The following is a 21,409-nucleotide window of genomic DNA, read 5'->3' as shown; positions in this document are numbered from 1 at the left end:
ACCCGTCCTTCTTAAACCAAGGAAGTGTCCTTACCTGGTGGGATTTTAGAGACAAGATTCAAGTCTCGGGCCCAGAGGAAAGCAAGCAAACAAAAAGGCAAGGTGAGGTTCTGACCTGATGTCACACCATGAAAGGTTTCACTCCTTTCACGCAAGGCGTTGATAGTTCTTTAAAAGCAAATATCTCTACTATGAATAAAAACTGTTTCTTCTCAAATACTTAACACCTGAGGGTGATTGAGTTAATCAGCTGCTCCCCTGAGGAGTCTTGGAGAGAAAGGCATTGGAAGCCTCCGTTGGAGGGCCAAGGGTGAAAAAGCCACGTGTGTACGTGTGTGTGTGTGTGTGTGTGTGTGTGTGTGATGGGGGTTGTGGGGTTAGGAGTGGAGTGGAATCTGTGGAAGTGCACTGTTACCCGTTTTAGACTAACACGCTGCTACAAACCCAATGGCTGACACCTGGGGGCGCTCAATAAATATTACTGAGTGACTGGTGCCACATCCAGCCAGCTAGCTGTGATTTGTGATGCAAAGTTGCTCAGAAAAAACTGAGTCAGCGACCTACCGCCCACTTGCGAAGATCGGCGCCCCTGCGACTGGAAGCAAGTTCTCCGCCGTCTGGAGGCCCGGAGACAGCAGCGCTTCCCACGGTGAGGCCTGAGGGGCTCCGTCTTGGAAGAAGGTAGTTTCTGCAGATGCGGGCGCGAGCTCTCGGGGTTTAGGGGGGCGCGAACCGCACAGATTAGGGGTCAAAGGTCCGTCTGCGGAAGACCTTTCAGGCTGAGTCCTGAGGCCCAAGTCGAGAGGTAGACTGGAGGCAGCTGCGGCTAGGGGAGGGCGGTTGATGGGGGGTGGGGGGAGTGGTGGTGGCCAGGACTCTGAAGAGCGCCCATCTTTGAGCGCCGGGAAGCCTGCAGGGCGCACCCTCCCGTTTGCGTGGTTGGGACAGGTTTGCGGGGCGCGCTGTCCAGGTGAACTTTGAGCGCGGCCATTTCTGCAGAGTGCGCCCTCCTGGGGGCTGCGAGCGCGGCGGCGGGGTCTCATGGATCTCCGCAAACTACCCCGCACGCTCTCCGTTGCGCGCGGCAGCTTGGCGGCGGGAGCTTCGCGGGGACGGTGCGCGCGCTGGCCCGGGCCACTTTGAGCGCGGCCAACTTCACGGGACGCGCGGCCCATTTGGCTTTGGGCGCCGCCGCCCCGGGACGAGGCGCGCGACAGTGGCGCGTAGTCCGCTGCTGGGCGCGCTCTTCCGCGACGGTGCGCACCGCCAGCTTTGCGCCAAGCCGAACGGGGGGCGGTGCCCGCGGCTCCGCCTGGCCCCGCGTGTCCCGCGTGCATCCCGGCGACTCCTCCCACCGCAGAACTTTTACTTTCGTTTCAGTGCCCGCGGCCAGACGCTTGCTGCAGCGGGATAGTGACGGCCGCAAGCTCCGGCTTCCGAGGAACGGTAACTTCGGTCCCGCCAGCGCTTTCGACTTTCCCGCCCGGCCGCGGCGGCGCGCCTCCTCCCTCCTCCCTCCTCCCTCCTCCGCCTTCCCTTCCATCCCGCGCGCTCTTCGGGCCGCCGGGACCACAGTCCGCGAGAAGCTGGGTCCCGTGGCGCTGGGCGGCCCGACCGCTTGCGCTGCAACTTTGGGGAGGGGGCTCTCCGCGGCCCCAGCATCGCTCGCTTTGATTTGCTTGATCTCCTTTCCCTCCTAGCCAGCGGGCTGGCGTCACCCGGTACTCGTCAGTTTGGGAAAAGGAGCGGTGGATTTAGAAGGGAAGGAGCGGTCCTCGCAGGGCTGACAGCAGGGCTCCGGTGTCACAGGGCTGGAGGTTCCAGTCCCCCGCTTCCCTGCTTGCCAGCCGTGGGGCCTGGGCCTCTCGGTTAATTGGGGATGATGATGAGTTCAGGCTCAAGGCTGCAGCGAGGATGGGAGGAGCTGATTATGGTGCATAGCAGTGCATCCGTCGAGGCTTAGTATGCTACACGTGAGCTGTCATCATTGTTGGGGTACCCTTGTGCTGGGCCCTTGAATATCCTTGGAGGAAGTGAAAAAAAGGCAGGACTGCCAGGCTGCCGGTTACCTGGTAACCTTTCACCGCTGTGTTCAGGCTTGCCATTTATGGGGCAGTAAAATTACCTGTGGGTGATTGTGTGTGAGTCATTCCCAGGCCTTTTCCCTAGAACTTCTGGGCTGGCTGGCAGCGTGGCCCTAACTTTTTCTTTAAGGCTGTTTCCTCCTTAAGGATCTGCACAGCCTGGCCTTCATTCCTGATAGGCAGGTGTTTCCTAGATTCACAGTCTGCTTCTGCCTCCTCTTAGCGGTGTGGCTTTAGGCATGTGACTTAACTTCCCTGAAGAAGCCAGTTTCTTCTGCAATACAGGCGAAGGCTCCAGTCTCCTGTCAGTGCCTGAGCATCAGGTGACAGCGCCGAACCGGAACTCCCCCCACCCCAAGTGCCGGAGGTGAGAGGTGGAGGTCCTCAGAGCTGCTGCTCTTTGAGCCTTTTAGGAAGATTGTCTTCATTGGGCCAAGAATGGGGTGTAAGATGTATTACGTCATTTTTTATTTTGAGGAAGCAGCTGCATCCCCTCCCCCCCATTAAAAGAAAAAGTGATTTCCTGCCAGATGTGTACCACTCGCCAATGAAGCGTGCATGGAAATAATCACTGGAGGGTTTTAGTTTTGTTTCCATAAAAGCTGCTTAACATATGGATGTAATTTTAAAATACCAGTGAAGACTGATAGTCAAATGTTATCTTGGTCTTGAGTACCGCAGGCAGTGGTGATACTAGGGAATATTTATTGAGCATTTAGAATGTGCTGCGCTGTGCTTACCATTTCACATGCATTTTTCTATCAGCTGACAGCCACCCGTGACTGAGGCATTATTGTTTGCCCACTTTACAGATGAGAAAACTGAGTACTTGGTTCAAGGTCCTATGGCTAATAGGTGGAGGAGCTGATTCAGCCCCTGATCTTCTGTTTACCATGACTGGGCTCTCCACGGCCCTCCCTGGGTCCCTTTAGTTCTGCTCTGTGTCTTCTATCCACAGTTTATTTGGGACACTGAAGAATTTAAAAATTTTAAGTGCATTTCTATTATAGCATTTATAAAGAAACTAGAGGCCCAGTGCACAAAATTCGTGCACAGGTAGGGTCCCTAGGCCTGGCAGGCAATCAGGGGCAATCGGGGCCTTCCTTCGTTCCACGCCGCCCCCTGGTGGTCAGCGCATGTCATAGCAAGTAATCAAACTTCTGGTCTCCTGGTCAAACTCCCAAGGGGACAATTTGCATATTAGGCTTTTATATATATATATAGATTTGTATTGTGTGCCTGCTGTGTACCTAGCTTTTTTCTGTGTCTGGAACCAAAGAAAGGATCATTAAGATAAGCTCTCATTCTGCAAATAGCTTAATTCAGTGGGCGGCAAACCGCGACTCACGAGCCGCATGTGGCTCACGAGCCGCAGTTTGCCAACTACTGGCTTAAGTCATAATGGATAATAGTGATAATTAACCTAGAGTGCCTGGTACTATTGATGCTTTGTGTATATTATACATGGGTTTATTTAAGAGAAGGTAGATGTATTTAACAGTTGAGTATCCAGTATCCCATGGTGACTGCTCTTTGAGCCTGAGCCCCAAGACGGGGACACATCCAGACAAGTAAGGCCAGGTGTGCCCTCAGCAGAGACCGGAGAGCTGAGCTAGGCCTGGATTTTCATGGTGGGCTGTGAGGACACATGGAAATAAGGGGTGAACACCAGGACTTGGCTTCACTGAAATGATGTGACTGGGGTCAGGCACCCCCCTCGGGCACTGCCCTTGCCCTGGGTGAACTTGATTTCACGCAGAAATCAAGCCCAGCGTCACAGGCATCAGAAAGTCACTAAATGTTTAGCCTTGCAGACTTAAAAGGGCCAAGTCCACCACGCTGGCTTGTTGTAGACATACATTCCAGCAGGTTGTTAGAAGGGATGTTTGCTGCCGCCCCTCCCCTCCCAGAGTGTTCAGCATTAACCCAGAAAGATGCTGTAGATTTCCCACAGAACACCCTTCTGGCACCCTTCTGGTGTTTGGAGGGAAATCTTTGGAAAACTCCCACTACTGAGCTGTGGAAAACAGCCTGAACGCCACGTGACCGCTCTGTAGCTAAGCCCAAAGCACCCCCCCCCCCCCCCCCCGCAAGTGGCCGGGAAGAAGGAGCCACACCTCTCCTTTGATGCCGCGTGTCAGATGTTCCATGAGTGTGCAGTTCCCTCTGCCTGCTCACCCCTCCCTTCTTACCCTTCTCAGATCTCTGGTCAGACATTTCCTCCTGCTAAGACCTTCTCCAATTCCTCTGAAGCTTAGTCAGTCCCTCTGGTACTCACACACACCCAACAGCAGCCCCACATTTGCGGCTTCCTGTTACGGGAATGATGCCTTTTCCCCAAAAAGACAGGACCAGGTCTGGGCTCCAAAGCATATCTCCGTGTCCTCGCACGCAACCTAGCGCATGAGACATCGAGTACGCATTCATCAATGAGTCTTCTCAGCCGTCCCCACGTATTAAATGTTGGCCTTTCTTAGGAGCCATTTTGCTAAGCGTCCTTTTTTTTTTTTTTTTTTTTTCTAAAATATAGTGGTCACATCATTTTATCATCGTACAGCCTAGATCCAGCCTCTAAGATTAGCGATATCAAAAGGCTCAAGGCTTACACATCACCTGTTGAAGTTAGTATCTTTTTCTGATGGACCTTATATAATTTGAACTTGCTAATTTTGAAAATACTTCAGTGCTTTGCTAAATACCAATCCACATTGAAAGGTAATTAAGTCTGTATAAAGGAGATGAAATAAAAACTATTGAGCACTTCTGCGTGCCCGGATTTACCCTTATCTCTGAAGATACAGGGTTTTATCTCTTGATTTCGAGAAACATTTTGAGTCCTAATCTGAAAAATCTTAACTGCTTCCGAACTGGAAACACATTGGCGGCCATGGTGGGAGGCCTTCGTGAAGTGCTGAGAAGAAACAGGATGGCCATCTGACTGCTCACGGTCACTGTATAGATCTGGGTGGAGCTCCCCCTCCCTCTCAGTTCTCTCCTCACTGTCCAGCTCAGCCCTAAGGGAAGCTGGACGTGACATGATAATGCCCCTTGGAGCTCCAGGCCCCTAGGTGTGCTTTGCCATCTTGGACACCTCCCCCTAAGCTGGATTCCTTCTCCTCCCCACCTTCCAAAAGGCATTACTTGTGCTCTGGGACACCGTATGTTCTGCCAAACCAGCGTCAAGTTATGAACTGTCTTCAGCCTCAGCTTCCTCATCTGGCAAACATCCCGAGTGAGCCCAGCAGGAATGCAGACTTGCATCTGCCAACCGTGTTGTGGTCTGTGCAGTGGCTCCGAGACTGAGGCCAGTAGACTTAGGGTCTGGAAGAGGGGTGCCTTCATTCTGGAGAGCCGATCCCTTCACGGCGAAGGAAACGGGACTTGATTTAGGGCAAAGGACTCGAAAGCAGGCTCTGCTTCTGACCAGCTGCATCACTTCTAGCGAATTCTCTTCCCAGCTTTTCATTCAATGAATATTTATTTAGTAAGCACCTCTGTGTGCCAGGAGCCTGTGCCATGATGAACTTACGTTGTCGTGTTTGAGCCAAGCAATAAGCAGAGTGCAAAAAAAAAAAAAAAAAAAAAAGACAAACAAGGGCTGTAAAGGGAATAGGAATTGGGAGGGGGGGTCGGGGAACGGGGGCTGGTGGGATAGGAGTGATCAAGGAGGACCTCTCTGCAGAGGTGCCATTTACGCTGAATTCTGAAGATTGAGAAGTAGCCAGCTGGGCAAATAGGGTGTATCCAGCAAACGTGGGTGCCGACTTCTAGAAAGAGAGAACCAACCATGAGTCCAGACAGAACCTGAAATGAGCATAGTGTGCCCAAGGGCACTAGGGAGCTGGGAGCTAAGTGGTGTGGTGGTGAGGGGTGGTCTCTGGAGTGCCTGCTGCTGGCTAAAGGTCTGAGTCCTACTATCTACCTGCTGTGTGGCCTGGGACAAGTTATTAGCCTTTCTCAGCCTCGGCTTCCTCATCTGTCAAAAGGCAATTAATTATTGCTCTGTCCGGGTAGCTCGGTTGGTTAGAGAGTCGTCCTGATACACCAAGGTTGCAGGTTTGATTCCCGGTCAGGGTGCATACAAGAATCAACCAATGAAAGCATAAATAAGTGGAACAACAAATCAATCTCGCCTCTCTCTCTCTCTCTCTCTCTCTCTCCAAAATCAATCAAAAAAAGATTTTTTTAAAAAAGGCAATTATCAAAATACTGACAGTGTTTATTGGCAGTATTTAAAAAAATGATAATGCTGATAAAACAACATTAAATGTTAATTTCTATTCTTATATTGTTATTTTTACTTCTTGAGGGAGTGGTAGGTGAGTAGGGGATCCTATCGGCTGATAGTTTTCCTAGATCAGGAGTCAGTGCACCCATTTTGTAAAGGGCCAGGTGGTGAATATTTGCTGCTTACGGGCCACGTTATCTCTTGCCACAATTGCTCAACTCTGATTGTGGTGGGAAAAGCAGCCACAGACAGATCATCAGTGAATGGGTATGGCTGTGTTCCAATAAAACTTCACTTACAAAAATCGGTGGTGGGCCATAGTTTGAAGGGCCTTAAAGTCCAAGGAGCGGGGTTAGATTTGAAATTGTATATTCTAGGGATCTCTTAAAAACGATTGAGCACCAGACAGACTTGAGGAAATCTGTTCTGGGAAAACATGGACAATCATGTGAAGCAGAAAGAGAGCTTGCTACTGCAGGTTGCTCCTTTTTGAACTGGATTTGAGGGATGCCTGGCAAAGGATGAGCACCTTATCACCTGTCAGGAATCCAGGGCAGTTTCCTGTTACAAACCTTAACGTACCTTCCACAGCTTCTCGTACACAAGGAACACTTAACAAAGTCATGGATGCTGGATTAGAAGCCCCCTGAGGACAAGGACTTGGTTTTCTTCCCCATTGTATACCCGGCTCTGGAACAATGCCTTGGAATAGAGTTAGCATTCAAGCATTTGAATGAATTGATGGGGGCAGGGAGCCTCAATGTGCAAGAGTGCTTATCTCTAAGCTTAAGTAAAAACCTCCTCACCTACTGAGTGTTACTTAAAAACATCACACTGGCTACCAATTTTCTGTTTTGTTTTTCTCCTCCCAGATGGCAGACGATCAAAACTCTATGGATCAAAACTCTGTCGGGGAGCAGGGAGCTGGGGAGTCAGCAAGCGAAGATGCAATTGATGCTAAGCCAGACCGGTCCTCCTTTGTCTCCTCAATCCTGAGGTAAGTTTCCTTCCTGGCTGGGTTAATCAGGGGCCTGGGCCACTTCTCTGCTTTTCCCACCCACCCACCCACCCACGGGGAGGGGGATATCAGGGAAGGGGGTTTACGCTGTACAGGGGAGGTGTGCGCAGGGTCCTGCTGGCTCTGTGTGACTAGGTTGCCCCGTGTACTCCTGTGTTTCTGGGACAAGCCCAGGTGTCGGGGAAAGCAAGCCATGGGGTCTCCTGCCCAGCGGCTGCGTGTCAGGGTGGCAGCTGCCCAGGATTGAGGGGCTACCCTTGCCAGAGGTGACTTGCAGCCACCATCTTTGGGAGTAGAGCCTGGGCTCCCCCCCACCCTGTGCCTTCAGAGGCGCTCCATTGAAGGGGGAGCATCCTGTCTACCGAGTCCCACTTTTCCCCTTACTGAATTTACTTTTAAATTCTAAACCTCACATTTAATATTAATAATAGTCACTTGGTTTATTGAACTCTTGCACGCCAGCTCAGTATTGCATGTAGTCCTCATAACCCTAGGAAGTGGTTGTACTGCTGTCACCATTTAATAGGTAGGAGAACAGAGGTGCTAAGCGGTCTAATAGCTTGCCTTTCTGAAGACAGTTAAAAATGGTAGAGCTGAGATTAGAACCCAGGTGGTGCCAGCTTCACCCACCCATTTACTGGTTCTGCCGTGCTTCCCATTTAGAAGTGGGGCTGCAGAGACGCGAAGGAGCCTCAGACCTCACCTTAACCCTGGTCTCAGAGGTTCAAGTTGAGTGGGGCTTCCTGAAAGAGACGGGAACAGTCTGTGGGTCAGAAGCATCAGACTTCTTGATAGCTCGCTCCTAAGCCAAGCCCCACCTGGGAGAGATAGCCAGGGGGGTTATGGTTGAGGTTAGGGCGGGGGCGGGGGTGGGGGGGGTGCTCCCAGGCAGCACTTAGGATGGGAAGAGCTGGTGATGAGGGGCAGCCTGTCTCCCTGAAACATGCTGGAGAGAGCCTCAGGTCATACTGTTATGCCCAGATTTCGTGATCCCCAAAGACCACCAGGGAGCAGAGTCCGATGCAAAAGCAAAGAGCCTTTATTCGAGCTAGCTCGAGCTCCCCGTCCCCAAACGCGCTGATTTATAGGGGGCCTGGGAGAGGTAGGAGGGGTGAGGTAGTGTGGCCTCCGCTGATTGGTCGGGGTCAGGTTGCACATGGGGGCAGGGCGCGGCTTACTTTCCTCTTGCATTTCTATGGGCTAATTCAAAAGTGTGGGTTGGGCTCTTAGAGAGGTTCTAGGGCGGGAACCTGACTCCACCAGGTGGAGGACATGCAACAAAGGGAACATGGAGTTGGTCTCTCCCCGCCCTTTCAATACCATCCCAGACAAAACTCAGAACTAAGTGGCAAGACCCCAGCATCCTGGACCTGAATTCCATTGGCATTTATTGGCTGACATTTAGGGTCAAGAATACCCAATGAAATGGCCAGAAAACAAAGTTCCAGCTCCTGAAAACTTTAAAGGCATATGGTCAATTGGTCCAGGCTAAACTATTGGAAGCCCTTTAGTGGTTTTCGAATGTTTTTGCTTACAGACCCCACCCTACCAAATAATGTCAGACTACACATCCCCCTCATACATTTTTGAAACGATATATAAGTTCCTTGTCAAAATAGTTACCAAAAATGTAATATTTCAGTTTTCCAACTCTTGAGTATTTGGGTTAAGCAGAGTACTTCAAAGTGAAAGAGGAACAGAAATCACATAGTAATCGTTTTATGAGTTTTAGTATAAAGTCTTATGATGTACTTTCCAGAAACTATGAAAATGAATGGTATATTGTAAATATTGACATTTAAAAATCACTCCTTTAAATGTATCCAGTGGAATCTAAATTCATACTATTAATTTCTCGTAGTTTAAGTTACTGTTCCCGCTATGAATTCACAGTTGATCTAAACAAAAAATGTTGATAAATCATTAGCATTATTGTCAACAAAATTCAAACCTGTGGATAATTTTTATAAGTTTATTTGGGGCAAACTGATGACAAATGCCAGGGAGCAAAATCTGAAATGCTCTGGAGAATAACAGTTTTTCAGCTGCTTTTATGCATTTGACATTAAGGAAGGAAATACATGGAGGTGGGAGAAAGCAAGGCAAGGATTGGATTACAGGACAGTTAACAACATTATGTGCTCTCTTGAGGGTTAATTCCCCCTCCAAGGGTATTACTTCTGGCATTTCAAAGGTGTGTTAACCTAGATGCACAGGAACAATGGAAGGGCTGGCTTAAAACTAAAGAAGTCATGGGCCTGGAGACTTCCAGGCAAGGCGATGGTTAAGGTGAATGTGGTACTCTGAACCTCCCACAACCACATCAAAATCACAACTAAACTGCGAACAACTGTCATTCAGAACCACCTGAAATCTAGCTGAACAGAAGTCCCACAGCTAAGGATATAAAGAAGAAGCCACATTGAGACTGGTAGGAGGGGCAGAGACACGGAACAGGCTGGTCCCACACCTACTAGTCTGTGTGGTGGTTAAGAATCAGGAGGATAACTTGGCTAGAAGGTCCCCCTTGCGGGGCGAGGGCTCCCAGCCCTACACGGGGGCCCCCCAGCCCGGATCACCACTGCAGGAAGAGGAGTAACCACATCATAGGGCTGTGAAAATCAGTGGGGACTCTGGGTGAGACAGAGGGCTGCTCAAATCCCAGGTCCTCTTAAAGGGCCCAGAGTAGGGACAGCAGCTCGAAAAGCACAGGGACGTACCTGAAGGGACTGAGTTACCTGGCTGCCGGTGAGGCTGGAGGGGCCGCTCTCTGGGGCAGGGCAGGCACCATTGTTTCTTTGTTGAGCCCTCCCCCACCCAGCTTGCTTGTCTGAGTCTCTGTTAGCCAGGGTAGCACTGATCTCGCTCCCCCTCCAATTCACTCTCAGGCCCAAACTTCTTTCCACTGCTTTTCTTCACAAGCGGCTGACCTGAGCCTGTGCTGAGGACTTCCGTAAAATCTCTGAAAAGTACCCAAACCCCAAACAGGCAGTGTCTACTTCAGCATGCCCTGTACCTCTTGCCAAGTGGCCCCAAACTTGGCACCAGTAGTAGCTGGCCTCGGTTGGCAGCATAGCCTCTCTCAGGTGCCTACAAACGCAGCACAGGCAGCTACAACTGCAGATCACTTTGTAGCTCCGACCAGGTGACTCTGGGCACAGGCGTCAGCTGACCTTGGCCACCAGGCTAGTATTATTAGAAACGTTAAAGGGTCTTCTTTAAGAAGAAAATATGTATAATAAAATGGCAATAACTACATACCTATCAATAATTACTTTAAATGTAAATGGAATTAATGCTCCAATCAAAAGATAGGGTGGCTGCGTGGATAAGAAAACATACCTCCTACTTACGCTGCCTACATGTGACTCACCTCATATCGAAAGACACACACAGACTGAAAGTGAAGTGGTGGAAAAAGATAATTCATGCAAATGGAAATGAAAAAAAAAAAAAAAGCTGAGTTAGCAATACTTACACCAGACAAATAGACTTTAAAACATACACTCAGCAAATCCATTTTGGGGTATTTTTCTGAAGAAACCCAAAACACTCATTTGAAAAGACATGTGCATCCTGTGTTCATTGCAGCTTTATTTACAATATCCAAGATATGGAAACAACCTAAATTTCCATAGATAGGCAAATGGATAAAGAAGATGTGGTACACATACTAGTATACTAGTGCAGTGGAGTATTACTCAGCCATACAGAAAGAATGGAAGCTTGCCATCAGCAATACATGGATGAATCTAGAAGGGTATATGCTAAGTGAAATAAGTCAGACCGAGAAAGACACATACCATATGATCTCATTTAGATGTGGGATCTGAAAAAACAAAATAAAGGAACAAACAAGGCAGAAACAAATTCATAGATACAGAAAACATTTTGATGGTTGCCAGATGGGAGGGGTGTTTGGGGAATGGGTAAAAAAGGGGAACAAATTAAGATGTGCAAATTGCCAGTTATAAAAATGGTCACAGGGATGGAAAATACAGTTATAGGAGATACAGTCAGTAATGTTATAGTAACTGTATAGTGCCAGGTGGGTTCTAACCTTATTGGGGTGATCTTTTCATTAGTCATATAAATGTCTAATCACTATATTGTACACCTGAAAGGAATGTAATATGGTATGTCCACTATAATTGAAAAATACAAAATTATTAAAAACAAAAAAGTGATAGGCCTGGGGCGTGACTACCCACCGTGACTACCCACTCTGCCCAGTTTGGAATTTATGATCTGATCACCCTGTGAGATTACTTTCCGTCGAATCCCTTTTATTTATCCACATGGTTAAGTTGTTAGTCACCAAAGTAATTATTAAATGGAAATTGTGTTGAAATTGCAACCTATAATGGAATGGATTGGCCTTAAAAGTTAGCTTATGAATAAGTAGACAAATAATACTTATCGCTAGAAAGAAAGATATTTAGTATCGTCTTTTTCCTAATTTTTTTATTTTTAGAGATAGAAGCTCTGAGGAGCCATGAATAAATGCATGGGGTGGGCGGGAGTTTCTGTGTCAAAAAATGACAACTCATTTAGGTCCTTTTTCAGTTGTTTTGAAAATTGAGAATTGGGAATTACCTGACTTTCAAAGAATTGTTATTCAGCCCTTAGAGACACTTATATTTTCAGTTTCTGGGACATACACCAAAGGGGCTTTATCAAAACTTCTCTAATAACCGTTAATCAGACCTGTTCCTCTTTCCCTTAGAAGCAACTTGTCTAGCCCAAATACTCAACAGAGATACGTTAATTTAAAAAGCATTAATGAACATTTGTTAGTATCCTTGTTTTTTCTTCTTGGAAAATGCTTTTAGACCATATGCTGTAAAAAAATTATCTTTTTGTTAAGACCTTGTTGCTACAAATGTAGTTTATTCATTTATGGGAAATGTCTGCTGTGTAATTTAGTTGACAAAGCCAGTTCTCCTTATCAAACTGGTCAGCCACCCAAGACTTGCTTTCCATCAGTCAAGGTCTGATACCATTTATTTTCTATTAATAAATGTGTTATTTGATATATCCCCGTGACAGCCATCTCGTTCCTGAATTCTAATTCTTGGATGGATGGATGATGGATGGATGGATTCATTCTAATTCTTGGATGGATGATGGGAAGGGAAGGAGGGAGGAGAGGGCACAAAGCTCAGTGCTGTGTTTACCTCCTTGAATAGGTGTTCGTGTTGCCCACATGGGACTTAAACTCAACAGTGATGCTGTCTTTGGGAATAATCAGGGTGCTCCCTGCAGCTGATGGCAGGCCCCTTCTCCCTCCCATCCTATCCCCAGCTCCTTTCTCCAAGGTCTCAGAATTACTGTCTTGTAAGGTATTTTAGGGAGCAGTAACACCCCGCTACCCATCTGTAATTGAGGACAGAATGCCCACCCACCCTGCCCTGAAGACCAAGGATTCTGGGAACTGGAAAGAAGCCTCCCTTTCTCCCCAGAGCCTGGAGGGCACTCGCTGGCCCTGGGTATACAAGCCCTCAGTCCCATCCTGGCATTTTTGTCTCATTGCCACTAGATGGCACAACAGCATCGTTTTATTTCCATTCCATTCCATTCCATTGGGGTTTGAATAAAATCCAGCCTGTTCCTTATGTTCATTTAAAAACAAAAATGTCTTGAAATTGTTTTCTAATTTTCTGATTATTGAAGAACATTTGGAAAACACATAGAACCACAAAGGAAAAACCTCCAAATATTAATTTAAAATTAATAAAATGTTGGGCTTTTAAAAAATGATTTAGAAGAAATACCTTATGACCCTAGCCAGTTTTGCTCAGTGGATAGAGCATCGGCCTGTGGACTGAGGGGTTCCAGGTACGATTCCGGTCAAGGGCACGTGCATGGATTGCGGGCTCGATCCCCAGTAGGGGGCGTGCAGGAGGCAGCCAATCAGTGATTCTCTCTCATCATTGATGTTTCTCTCTCTCCCTCTCCCTTCCTCTCTGAAATCAATAAAAACATATTTTTTTTTAAAAAAAGAAATACCTTATGTGCACAGTCAACATTCATTATGAGCCCTAGTTTATGGAACAAAACCTAGTGTCATCTGTGAACTTGAAGAGGGCTCTTTTCCATGTAAAGGTGACCCTAACACCTAGCACAGGTTACCTGCCACCCAACTTAACGACGTCCCCGAGTTTATAACGATATAAACTCGGGGTCTTATCGAATGCCTGAGCACAGCTACAGAAAATAGTTAATACCAAAAAATAATCGCTGGATGGTAGGGGACTGAGTGGGAGGCTGGGGAGAGGAGGAGTTGGGACTTGAAGTGTCAGAGAAAAAGCAGTGGGTTATCAGGGGACTAGAAGGGGCTGCCTGCCAGGGGCTGGGAACACACAGCACAGGTCCTGGGAGAGTGGGTGGAGGCCTCGGATGGGTGAGCTTGGTCAAGGTGCACCCCTGGGACCCATTGCAGGTACACGCCCAAGCCCTGGTTGAGCAGCTGGGCATCCTAGCAGATGGCCCTGCCCAGGAACATGTCTGCAGTGAAGTCAGATTCCTTTCTGAGCGCTGCTCAAGGTCGGCATTAAAGGAAAAGTTTTTAAAGTAGCAAACAGATTCCCCTCACTCTCCAATTCCCCCAGGGCCTGTGGAGCCGGTGTGTCCCTGCCCAGGGGGTTGTTTACAATCTGGCCCTGAGTGAAGAGGGCAGAACAGGCCCGTTTTTCAGAACTTGATAAACTCCCCATTTTTCGAGGCACTGGCTCAGATCCTGTGAGCTTTCTCCTCGGTGTCATCTTCGCCTTCCGGCCTTTGTCCTCCTGGAGTGTTTAATGCCACTTGGTTGTAATTCTTCCTTGGCAGGGCAACTTGGGTTTCTCCCCCAGTGAGTGTTAGGATGTAAACGGGTCCCTATAAGAAATGTGTTATTTGTGTAATTATAAGAAAGACTCAGGTGGCCTGCCTTTTCATCTGGAAAGGGAAGAAAAAAGTGTTTTAGAAAAAGCAATGCTGTAGAATAGGAGGGGGAAAGAAAACAAAGAACGCAGATCTTCATTCATTCCCGAAAGATATGTTCCATGTTAAGTGAAAGTCATTCAATCACAGCCATGGATTGAAAGAGGCTGGGTCTGGGCCCCCTAAGAGGAAAGGAACATTGAAACATAGCGAGGGGGGTTACTCTTTAGTAAATGAAGCCTTCAGATCCAGACTCCAGAATACTGGATACCCGTCTCCCAAATTTGTATAGAAAGAGAGAGAAAGATTTAGTGCTGTATTTGAAGCAGCGACTATACCACCTAAATGAGGATCAGTGGTGGAGTGGAGTCGAACAACACAGGTTCAGATCCTGACCCCGCCTCTCACTCGCCAGTTGAGGGACTATGGCGAGTCCTTTGACCTTTCTGAGCCTCCGTTTCCTCATCTGCATCATAGGGATGTGAACACCACCTACTGGGTTGTTGTGAGAATAAAGGTAACTTTCAGCTTGCTGACTTCCTGTTGAGGAAGGAACCGTAATGTTAAAATCGGAAGGCTCCTTAAAAGGTAATTTCTCCATCTCCCTTCTATAAAGATCAAGGAAAGTTAAGACCAGAGAAGTGAAGTGCCCTACCCATAGTCACCCATCTGGACCAAGCCCGAGACCCAGGCCTAACTTGGGAGTCCAGTGTCCCCACCCGCTTACATCAAGTGCCACCCGCAGCTGCAGAGGCATCAAATTGTTCAACCCTGTTACTCCACCCCCAGAGCTGTTTTTTCTTCTACCCAAGAAATTTAATTCTGTGTTGAAACTGCTCCCTTTCTGCTTCACTTCAGCCGAGGGAGGGTTAGGGACAGCTGTTCCCACAGGGCTTTCTGGTAGAGAAGGCCAAGTGCACATCTCGGGAGCAGGGAGCCACCCATCTGAAACACGGTCACAGGGTCGAGAAACTTTGAGGCTGTGTAAACGTACAAAATGCACAGACTACCTCCAGTTATTTTAGGTCCTGCCTCTTCTAAAGGGGAGAAAAACAAGCTCTAAGGTTAAAAGAAGGAAAAAAATGAGGAAGGGAGGTAAATGAGGTTTTCCTAGTAATAGAAATGTTAAAGCACTCAGTATAGAATTCAATCTAGGACTAGGAAAGTACTGTGAAAAGAAGACCTGTGGCTTCTCAATTATGCACATTAAAAGTGTGCATAATGGCCTTGCATGTTCTAGCCAGGAGGTGGCTGCTGGAGCCTGAGGGCTGTGTGCCTGGCCAGCGTCTGTGAGGGTGTGTGTGCGTTCTGCTCAGGTGAAAGTGACTAAAGATGGATGAGGTGGTTGTGTAAGAAAGAGGACTGAAGTGTGTTAACTGTCCTGAGTTCTGCCTCACTGTATCTTCCACTCAGTTACACGTTATGGAAAGAGAGTTTCATTCTTTATTTCCTCTGAATGACTTTTTTAAGTCCTTGGTCAATTTTTACTGTCAGAGGCCTCCTCTGCTTTTTATTCAGGGGGCAGAGGAAGATGTAGAGGGGTGTGTTTAGGGGAAGGAATCTTTTTTTTCTCCCCTAGCCTGTATTAAACTGACTTTGTTTCCCAGTGTATTTGTGCAAAATGGGCTTCAGAGAAAAATGCACTGAGCCGGTGTCCTCTCTCGGTTGGGGACCTGAGCGTGGAAATGATTAGGAAGGAGGTCTGCCCAGGGTCGCAGGTGCTGTAAGCTTCACACTTTGCACGGACTGTGACCCTGAACCAGGAAACGGAGAGAAGCTTTGCTGAGCCATTTGCTTAATAAGTGTTTGGTTTTTATGTGTTCATATTTTCGCCTTTGCACTTGGGAGAGGTGAGATGGGAAACTGTAGTAACTCCTGGGATCACTGACTTCATTCAAGACCATTGGACATTTTTGTGCCTCGTTGAAAATTGACGGCTCTGGTATCCACTCCCGTCTTTCGTTATTTGTATTACTACCTTGAGTGCCTTTAGAAGGAAAAAAATATCCTAATGAGTCTGAACTGTTTGGTTCACCACAAACTCACTTCCTGTTTTTGTTCATTTACTTAACCTATCCATTTCACATATTCTGCAATCTTCCTGCGTGGGCTGTTTTGCCACTTTTGGTAGATTTGGCCCTTCAGTGAGCTGCCTGCCTCTGTGTGCCCATCACTTTGCATAGCTGTGTAGGATTTTAGTCTGCTAATTCTCAGTCCCTGGCTAGCCATTCATTCCTACTGTTTCCAGCTTTTTGCTCTAAAAGATGGAGCTACTGACTGCCTCTTAGAGGGAATGTGGGTCTTTTTGCCTTCGGACCTCATGCACATGGAAAGTCTCTTTGTCCCCGGGGAGCTGTCGCTGGGTGGGGAGGATGCTGCAGGGTGGACAGGGTGGAGCCTGGGCATTTCTGCTGGTCAGCAGAGAAGGGGGAGGCCAGGGTGACTTTCCCAGCCCCAGTGTGAATGGTCTCATGGAAAGCTCCAGCGGGCAGCTCACTGCTGATTCAGTCGCAGGCCTCAGGGCCCGGCCGGCTACGCCAGCCTTCTGTCTCCTGCTGAGCTCCAAGCATGTTCAGTTTTTATTATTACAGAGAAGAGGGGAACGCGCTGCCTATGGTCGCAGGGCGAAGCCTGGCTCTGATGCCAAGTGGGGTGCTTTCGAATGGAGACCCAAGGTATCGCCTTGCCTCTTTCCTTTCCTCTCCTCTCGGCCTTGCTCTGTGCTTTGGACTATCGGGACTGTTGGGATTGCCCTCTGTTGAAATGTGGCAACCATGAATGAATCACCCCAAAAATATTTAGACAAAGCAGCTACGAAAACCAGAGCTCTGGTTCCCAATGAACCGGCCCAGAGGAAACGTGTGCCTGGGGTGTGTTTACTCTCGTGCTGATGAATGCCTGCACACAGACAGAGCTCCTGGGAATTCTGTTCATGGGCTTTGCATGCTTCCGGCTAGTCCCTTCCAAAAATAGAAAGCTATAATTCACGTTTGGAGCAGGCTGGGGGATCTGTAAGAGGACAGAACCTGTGCTTATCCACTCGGGCCATGGGGAAAATTACATTCTCGCCCGGAGCGGATTACAAAAGTTCGGCAGGCACTTTTCTGAGATTTTTTCCGCTTCTTTGCAAAGTAAGCCGACGGTTTTAATCCGCTGGTGCTTTCTGTAGGCGCTGCCGTAGACTCCTCCAGGGGGTCTTTTTATATTAAATAACCACCGAGCGTGGGTTGTCATTTTTGGCCTCTTGACTTTGTTGAAATGACTGAGCTGGCCTCGCACTGTGAAATTGGAGGCTCTGCAAACTGGCTCTGTACCTAAGAAGTTCGGATCATTCCCGTTCCTGATCATCGACGCTGGCATTATCTGTGTTCCCGGCAGAGATCTGAGCCTCTTTGAACACATCTGGGAGACGGAGATAACGGTACCGGCCCGGGTTGGTGTGGAAACACAACACCAAGAGACAGTGAGGATGGCTAGGCAGCGGCGCAGTGAACCAGCCTGCGTCCTTATGGACAGCCCATTCTTGCACACTTATGTGCATTTCCTGAGTCATTCTTCCAGGCTCTCCTAGTTGTTACAGTCTTGCTTATCTGGCCCTAAGCACAGTGATATTCTGGCCAGATTTGCTCTAAAATCTGTAGCCAATTGTGGAACACATGAGCCTTTAAGAGGATTTAGAACTTTTAATTCACTGGTCCGGGTTATCATGAGCCTTACACTTTAACAGCAGGTTCCAAAACAAGGACCCTGGCTGGGTATATTTCTTCTCAACATAATAATCTTGGCCGAAGTCTTCACAATGTTTAAAAAAAAAAAAAGTTCCAGGTAAAGGGCAGGTTTATCAGCAGAGAATGAGCAAAGGGAGCAGGAGGTAGAATGGGAAGAGAGAGAATGTGACCTAAGAATACCCTGGCCAGCTTCTATTAGCTGAGTCTTCTTAGGTCTGTGGTCTGGATTTTGCAGAATGAATGGGAGAATGATCACTAACACACAAGCATAAAGCATCCCACCAGTGTTAATGGTACTTGATCCCGGGGATGTGGGGAGCTGCCTGACGTGGTTCCTCCACCATTTGTACCGTTTGTCAGGTTTAGGAGAAAGGCTGGTTTCCATTGATCCGGACTTAAAAGAAACCCAGCGTGCCCACCTGTTAGGGACTGTGTTCTCACATGTCGCAGCCTCCTTCCTCTGCCGGAAAGGCCTTGTATGAAAGTGGGACAAGAACAGCCACTTTTAGAAAATCTTATCTCGGGAGGGATGATCGCCAGCCGAAGAAGTTTCTAATCTGGATCTTTGAAAGCTTCTTATTACCTTTGGCGTTCCCTCCCGGTCCCCACCCCCGCGAGAAGCTGTCCCACAGATCTGTGGACTGTTGCTATCTTTTTGCCGTTGGCTGGTTAAGTAGTGCAATCTCTTTGGAGCCCTTTCAGCCGTTACTCCTGTCCAGTGGGCGTTGTTTATCGGTTATCTGCTTGGCTCTGGCAGTTGATTTCCACACAGACGGTAACTTTATGAGCTGTTGGCACGGAGATCAACCATCTTTCCTCCCCTGACTGGGCTGATGGTGAGCTACAGCTCCACCAAGGCTGTGCCGGGGACGCATTTTGGTTGTGTTGGTAATTTCCATTGAATGTTCAGCTCGACCTTGCAGGTTTCATGGAAAGTTGTGAATCTCACACATGGCCCTGAATGCACCTTGCTGTTATCCTGGGGCACCTTCCACAGTGTGTGCCTTCCAAGGCACGTCTTGCTAGATCTTTGGGCCAAGAGCCAGGGGTCCCCAAGTCTGCACCCAGGTGGAGAGTGGTGTTGGATAGGGTAGAGTATAATGATACTTATTATAACTATGAATGTTATGATTGACACATAGAAGAGCAAGACGTTTGAAAGGCTAGGGAGATGGGTAAAAAACCACAGTGGGAAACAGAAAAATGGAGCCCTTTCAACAATTAGCCAAAAAATTCAGTAATCTTCAAAATAGGTCAGATCTCAAAATCTATTTGCTGCAAGTGATTTTTAGCTATTAATAATAATTTTGTTATTGAATAATGAACTTACTCACATATACTGACAGGCATACAGTCAAAATTCTTTTTCCCATTCCTTCCTGCTATCCTGCTCCTGGCCCCCCAAAACACAGGTACCCACTTTTAATGATATACAGTAACATTAGTACTGATAACATCTATTTATTTCCTCCTTATTTTCCCCCAAAAGGTAGCATCTTGTTCTGCCCTTTTATTTTATTCTACGCTTCACACTACTTACTGGAAATCATCTCACATCAGAACAGAGAGCTTCCTCGTTCTTTTTTACAATACTCTATGGTTTTGATGGAAAGACCCTGCCCTTTCCAGTCCAAACAGGAAGTAGAGACTGAACTGCATCTTTGAAGTGTCCTGCTGGTCATTTATGGGAGTGGGGGGCTAGCTGAATCACATATGCCTGCCAGCCAGGTCTTTTGAGGGATGCTATTAAAATTCACAATTGGAAATGGCAAGGGGTGGGAAAAAAAGGAAGAAAACTTGTCACTCCAGAAGCATTTCCAAGTAATATTAGATGTCACACACAAGAGAAATATTTCAGCAAAACAATTGTCCTGTGTTCCTGCAGAATCAGCCACCCTCACATCCAGAAAGAGGAAGCAGATATTAAGTTCATTTTGAAAAATGAGAGTTCAAGTTAGGGCCAGGCTAGGTAAGGGAAACTTTCCTTACCTCCCTTTAGAGATATTTACCAAGGATAAGAATCATATTTCATATTCAATTTTAAGGCACTTTTCTTTAAAGTGTATATATCTTTATTCCCTATTGTGTTCCTTTAAAAAAGACACACACACACATTTAATTTTCCAAATTCTATTCTGATAGAAGCGGAGTCCTTTTTTTTTTAATGTGACATATTCAAGCCTGTTTCTCTTTAAAAGATGCTCACTGGTTTTGTTTGCTCATCATTGAGGATGGGCTAATGGCAGCTTAAAAGAATTCACATCTTGTTTTATTACTTGGATATTGTGCAGTTGGTTTTAAAATAATCCATGCTGCCAAAGATAAAAATAGACTTTTATCTCTGAAAGGGCTTTAGCGCATAAACCGTGCTCTCCAGCCTGCCAGACTCAGTGCGACTCTGATTAGGGTCTTTGGCCTTAAGTGACCTGAAGACCTGTCAGGAGTCAATGAGAAAAGGCAGCTGAGAGTTTAACTAGATCCCCACCCATAGCAAAAGCACTGACAGACGTTGATTGTTGTTATAGGGACCTATACAATGGGTGCGATTGTACCCCCTCCACTGACCTCAGAGACGTCAATTCAAGACCAGAGAAGGCTGGTCTTGAATTCAAGGCTGTGCACAGATGTGTTTTAAAATACGTTTTTATTGATTTCAGAGAGGAAGGGAGAGGGAGAGAGAGATAGAAACACCCATGATGAATGAGAATCATTGATCAGCTACCTCCTGCCCGCCCCCAACTAGAGATCAAGCCTGAAACTTGGGCATGTGCCCTGACTGGGAATCGAACCATGACTTCCTGGTTCATGGGTCAGTGCTCAACCACTGAGCTACACTGGTGGGGCTGTTGCCACATATTTTAATGTGCACAGATGCTGTCAGTAGGGGTTATTGACAGGGCAGCAATGACCTGTCCTACCCCTTCCCAATAGCATCCCCTTGAAGCGTACAGAAACTCGATTTGCTGATACTCAACTCCTCTGAGATGTTTTTGGAGGCCTGGGAGGGGAGAAGGCTGCATGGGGGTCCCTGCTCCCACTGAGCTCCCTGTCTAATCTTATGACAGTCATAGAAGGCTCCATCTTTGGGGAGAGGAAACTGATGCTCTGTGAAGGGCAGAGACGCGCTGGCCCAGGTTGCACAGGGGCAGGGATGCAGACCTCTGTCTGACTCCAGGTCCAGTGCTCTTTTGGAGCTGCCTCTGGGAGCAGACGTGTGAGGAGAACCTGGCATCACCTATAAACAGACAACAAACAAAGAGAGGGAGAAGTGAGAACAGATTCAGATTTATTTTTATCTTTTAAAAATAAAACTAGAGGCCTGGTGCATGAAATTCATGCACGGATGGGGTTCCCTAGGCCTGGCCAGCGATCAGGGCCAATCGGGGCTTTTTGGCTGCCAGCCGGGGCCTCCTGGTGGTCAGCACAA

General features: G+C 47.6%; 1 protein-coding gene across 2 annotated transcripts in view; it reads left to right on the top strand.

Moving 5' to 3' along the window:
• The first annotated feature begins 569 nt into the window (after positions 1 to 569).
• CASP7 (caspase 7) overlaps positions 570 to 21,409 on the top strand; it is a 29,080-nt gene continuing 8,240 nt past the window's right edge. The window contains exons 1-2 of one of the 2 annotated variants that reach the window (XM_080642457.1): positions 570 to 681; positions 7,185 to 7,309. In XM_080642457.1, coding sequence (XP_080498583.1) covers positions 7,185 to 7,309 — 125 coding nt within the window. In that variant the 5' untranslated portion in view covers positions 570 to 681. Of the gene's footprint in view, positions 682 to 1,362; positions 1,447 to 7,184; positions 7,310 to 21,409 lie in introns of those variants that run through there. The other variant, XM_080642456.1, reaches the window with a different exon arrangement.

The sequence above is a fragment of the Plecotus auritus genome (genome assembly GCF_963455305.1).
Source record: "Plecotus auritus genome assembly, chromosome: 9".
Taxonomy (NCBI): domain Eukaryota; kingdom Metazoa; phylum Chordata; class Mammalia; order Chiroptera; family Vespertilionidae; genus Plecotus; species Plecotus auritus.
Note: the sequence above shows the minus strand (reverse complement) of the source record. Positions and strands in the feature narration are given on the sequence as shown.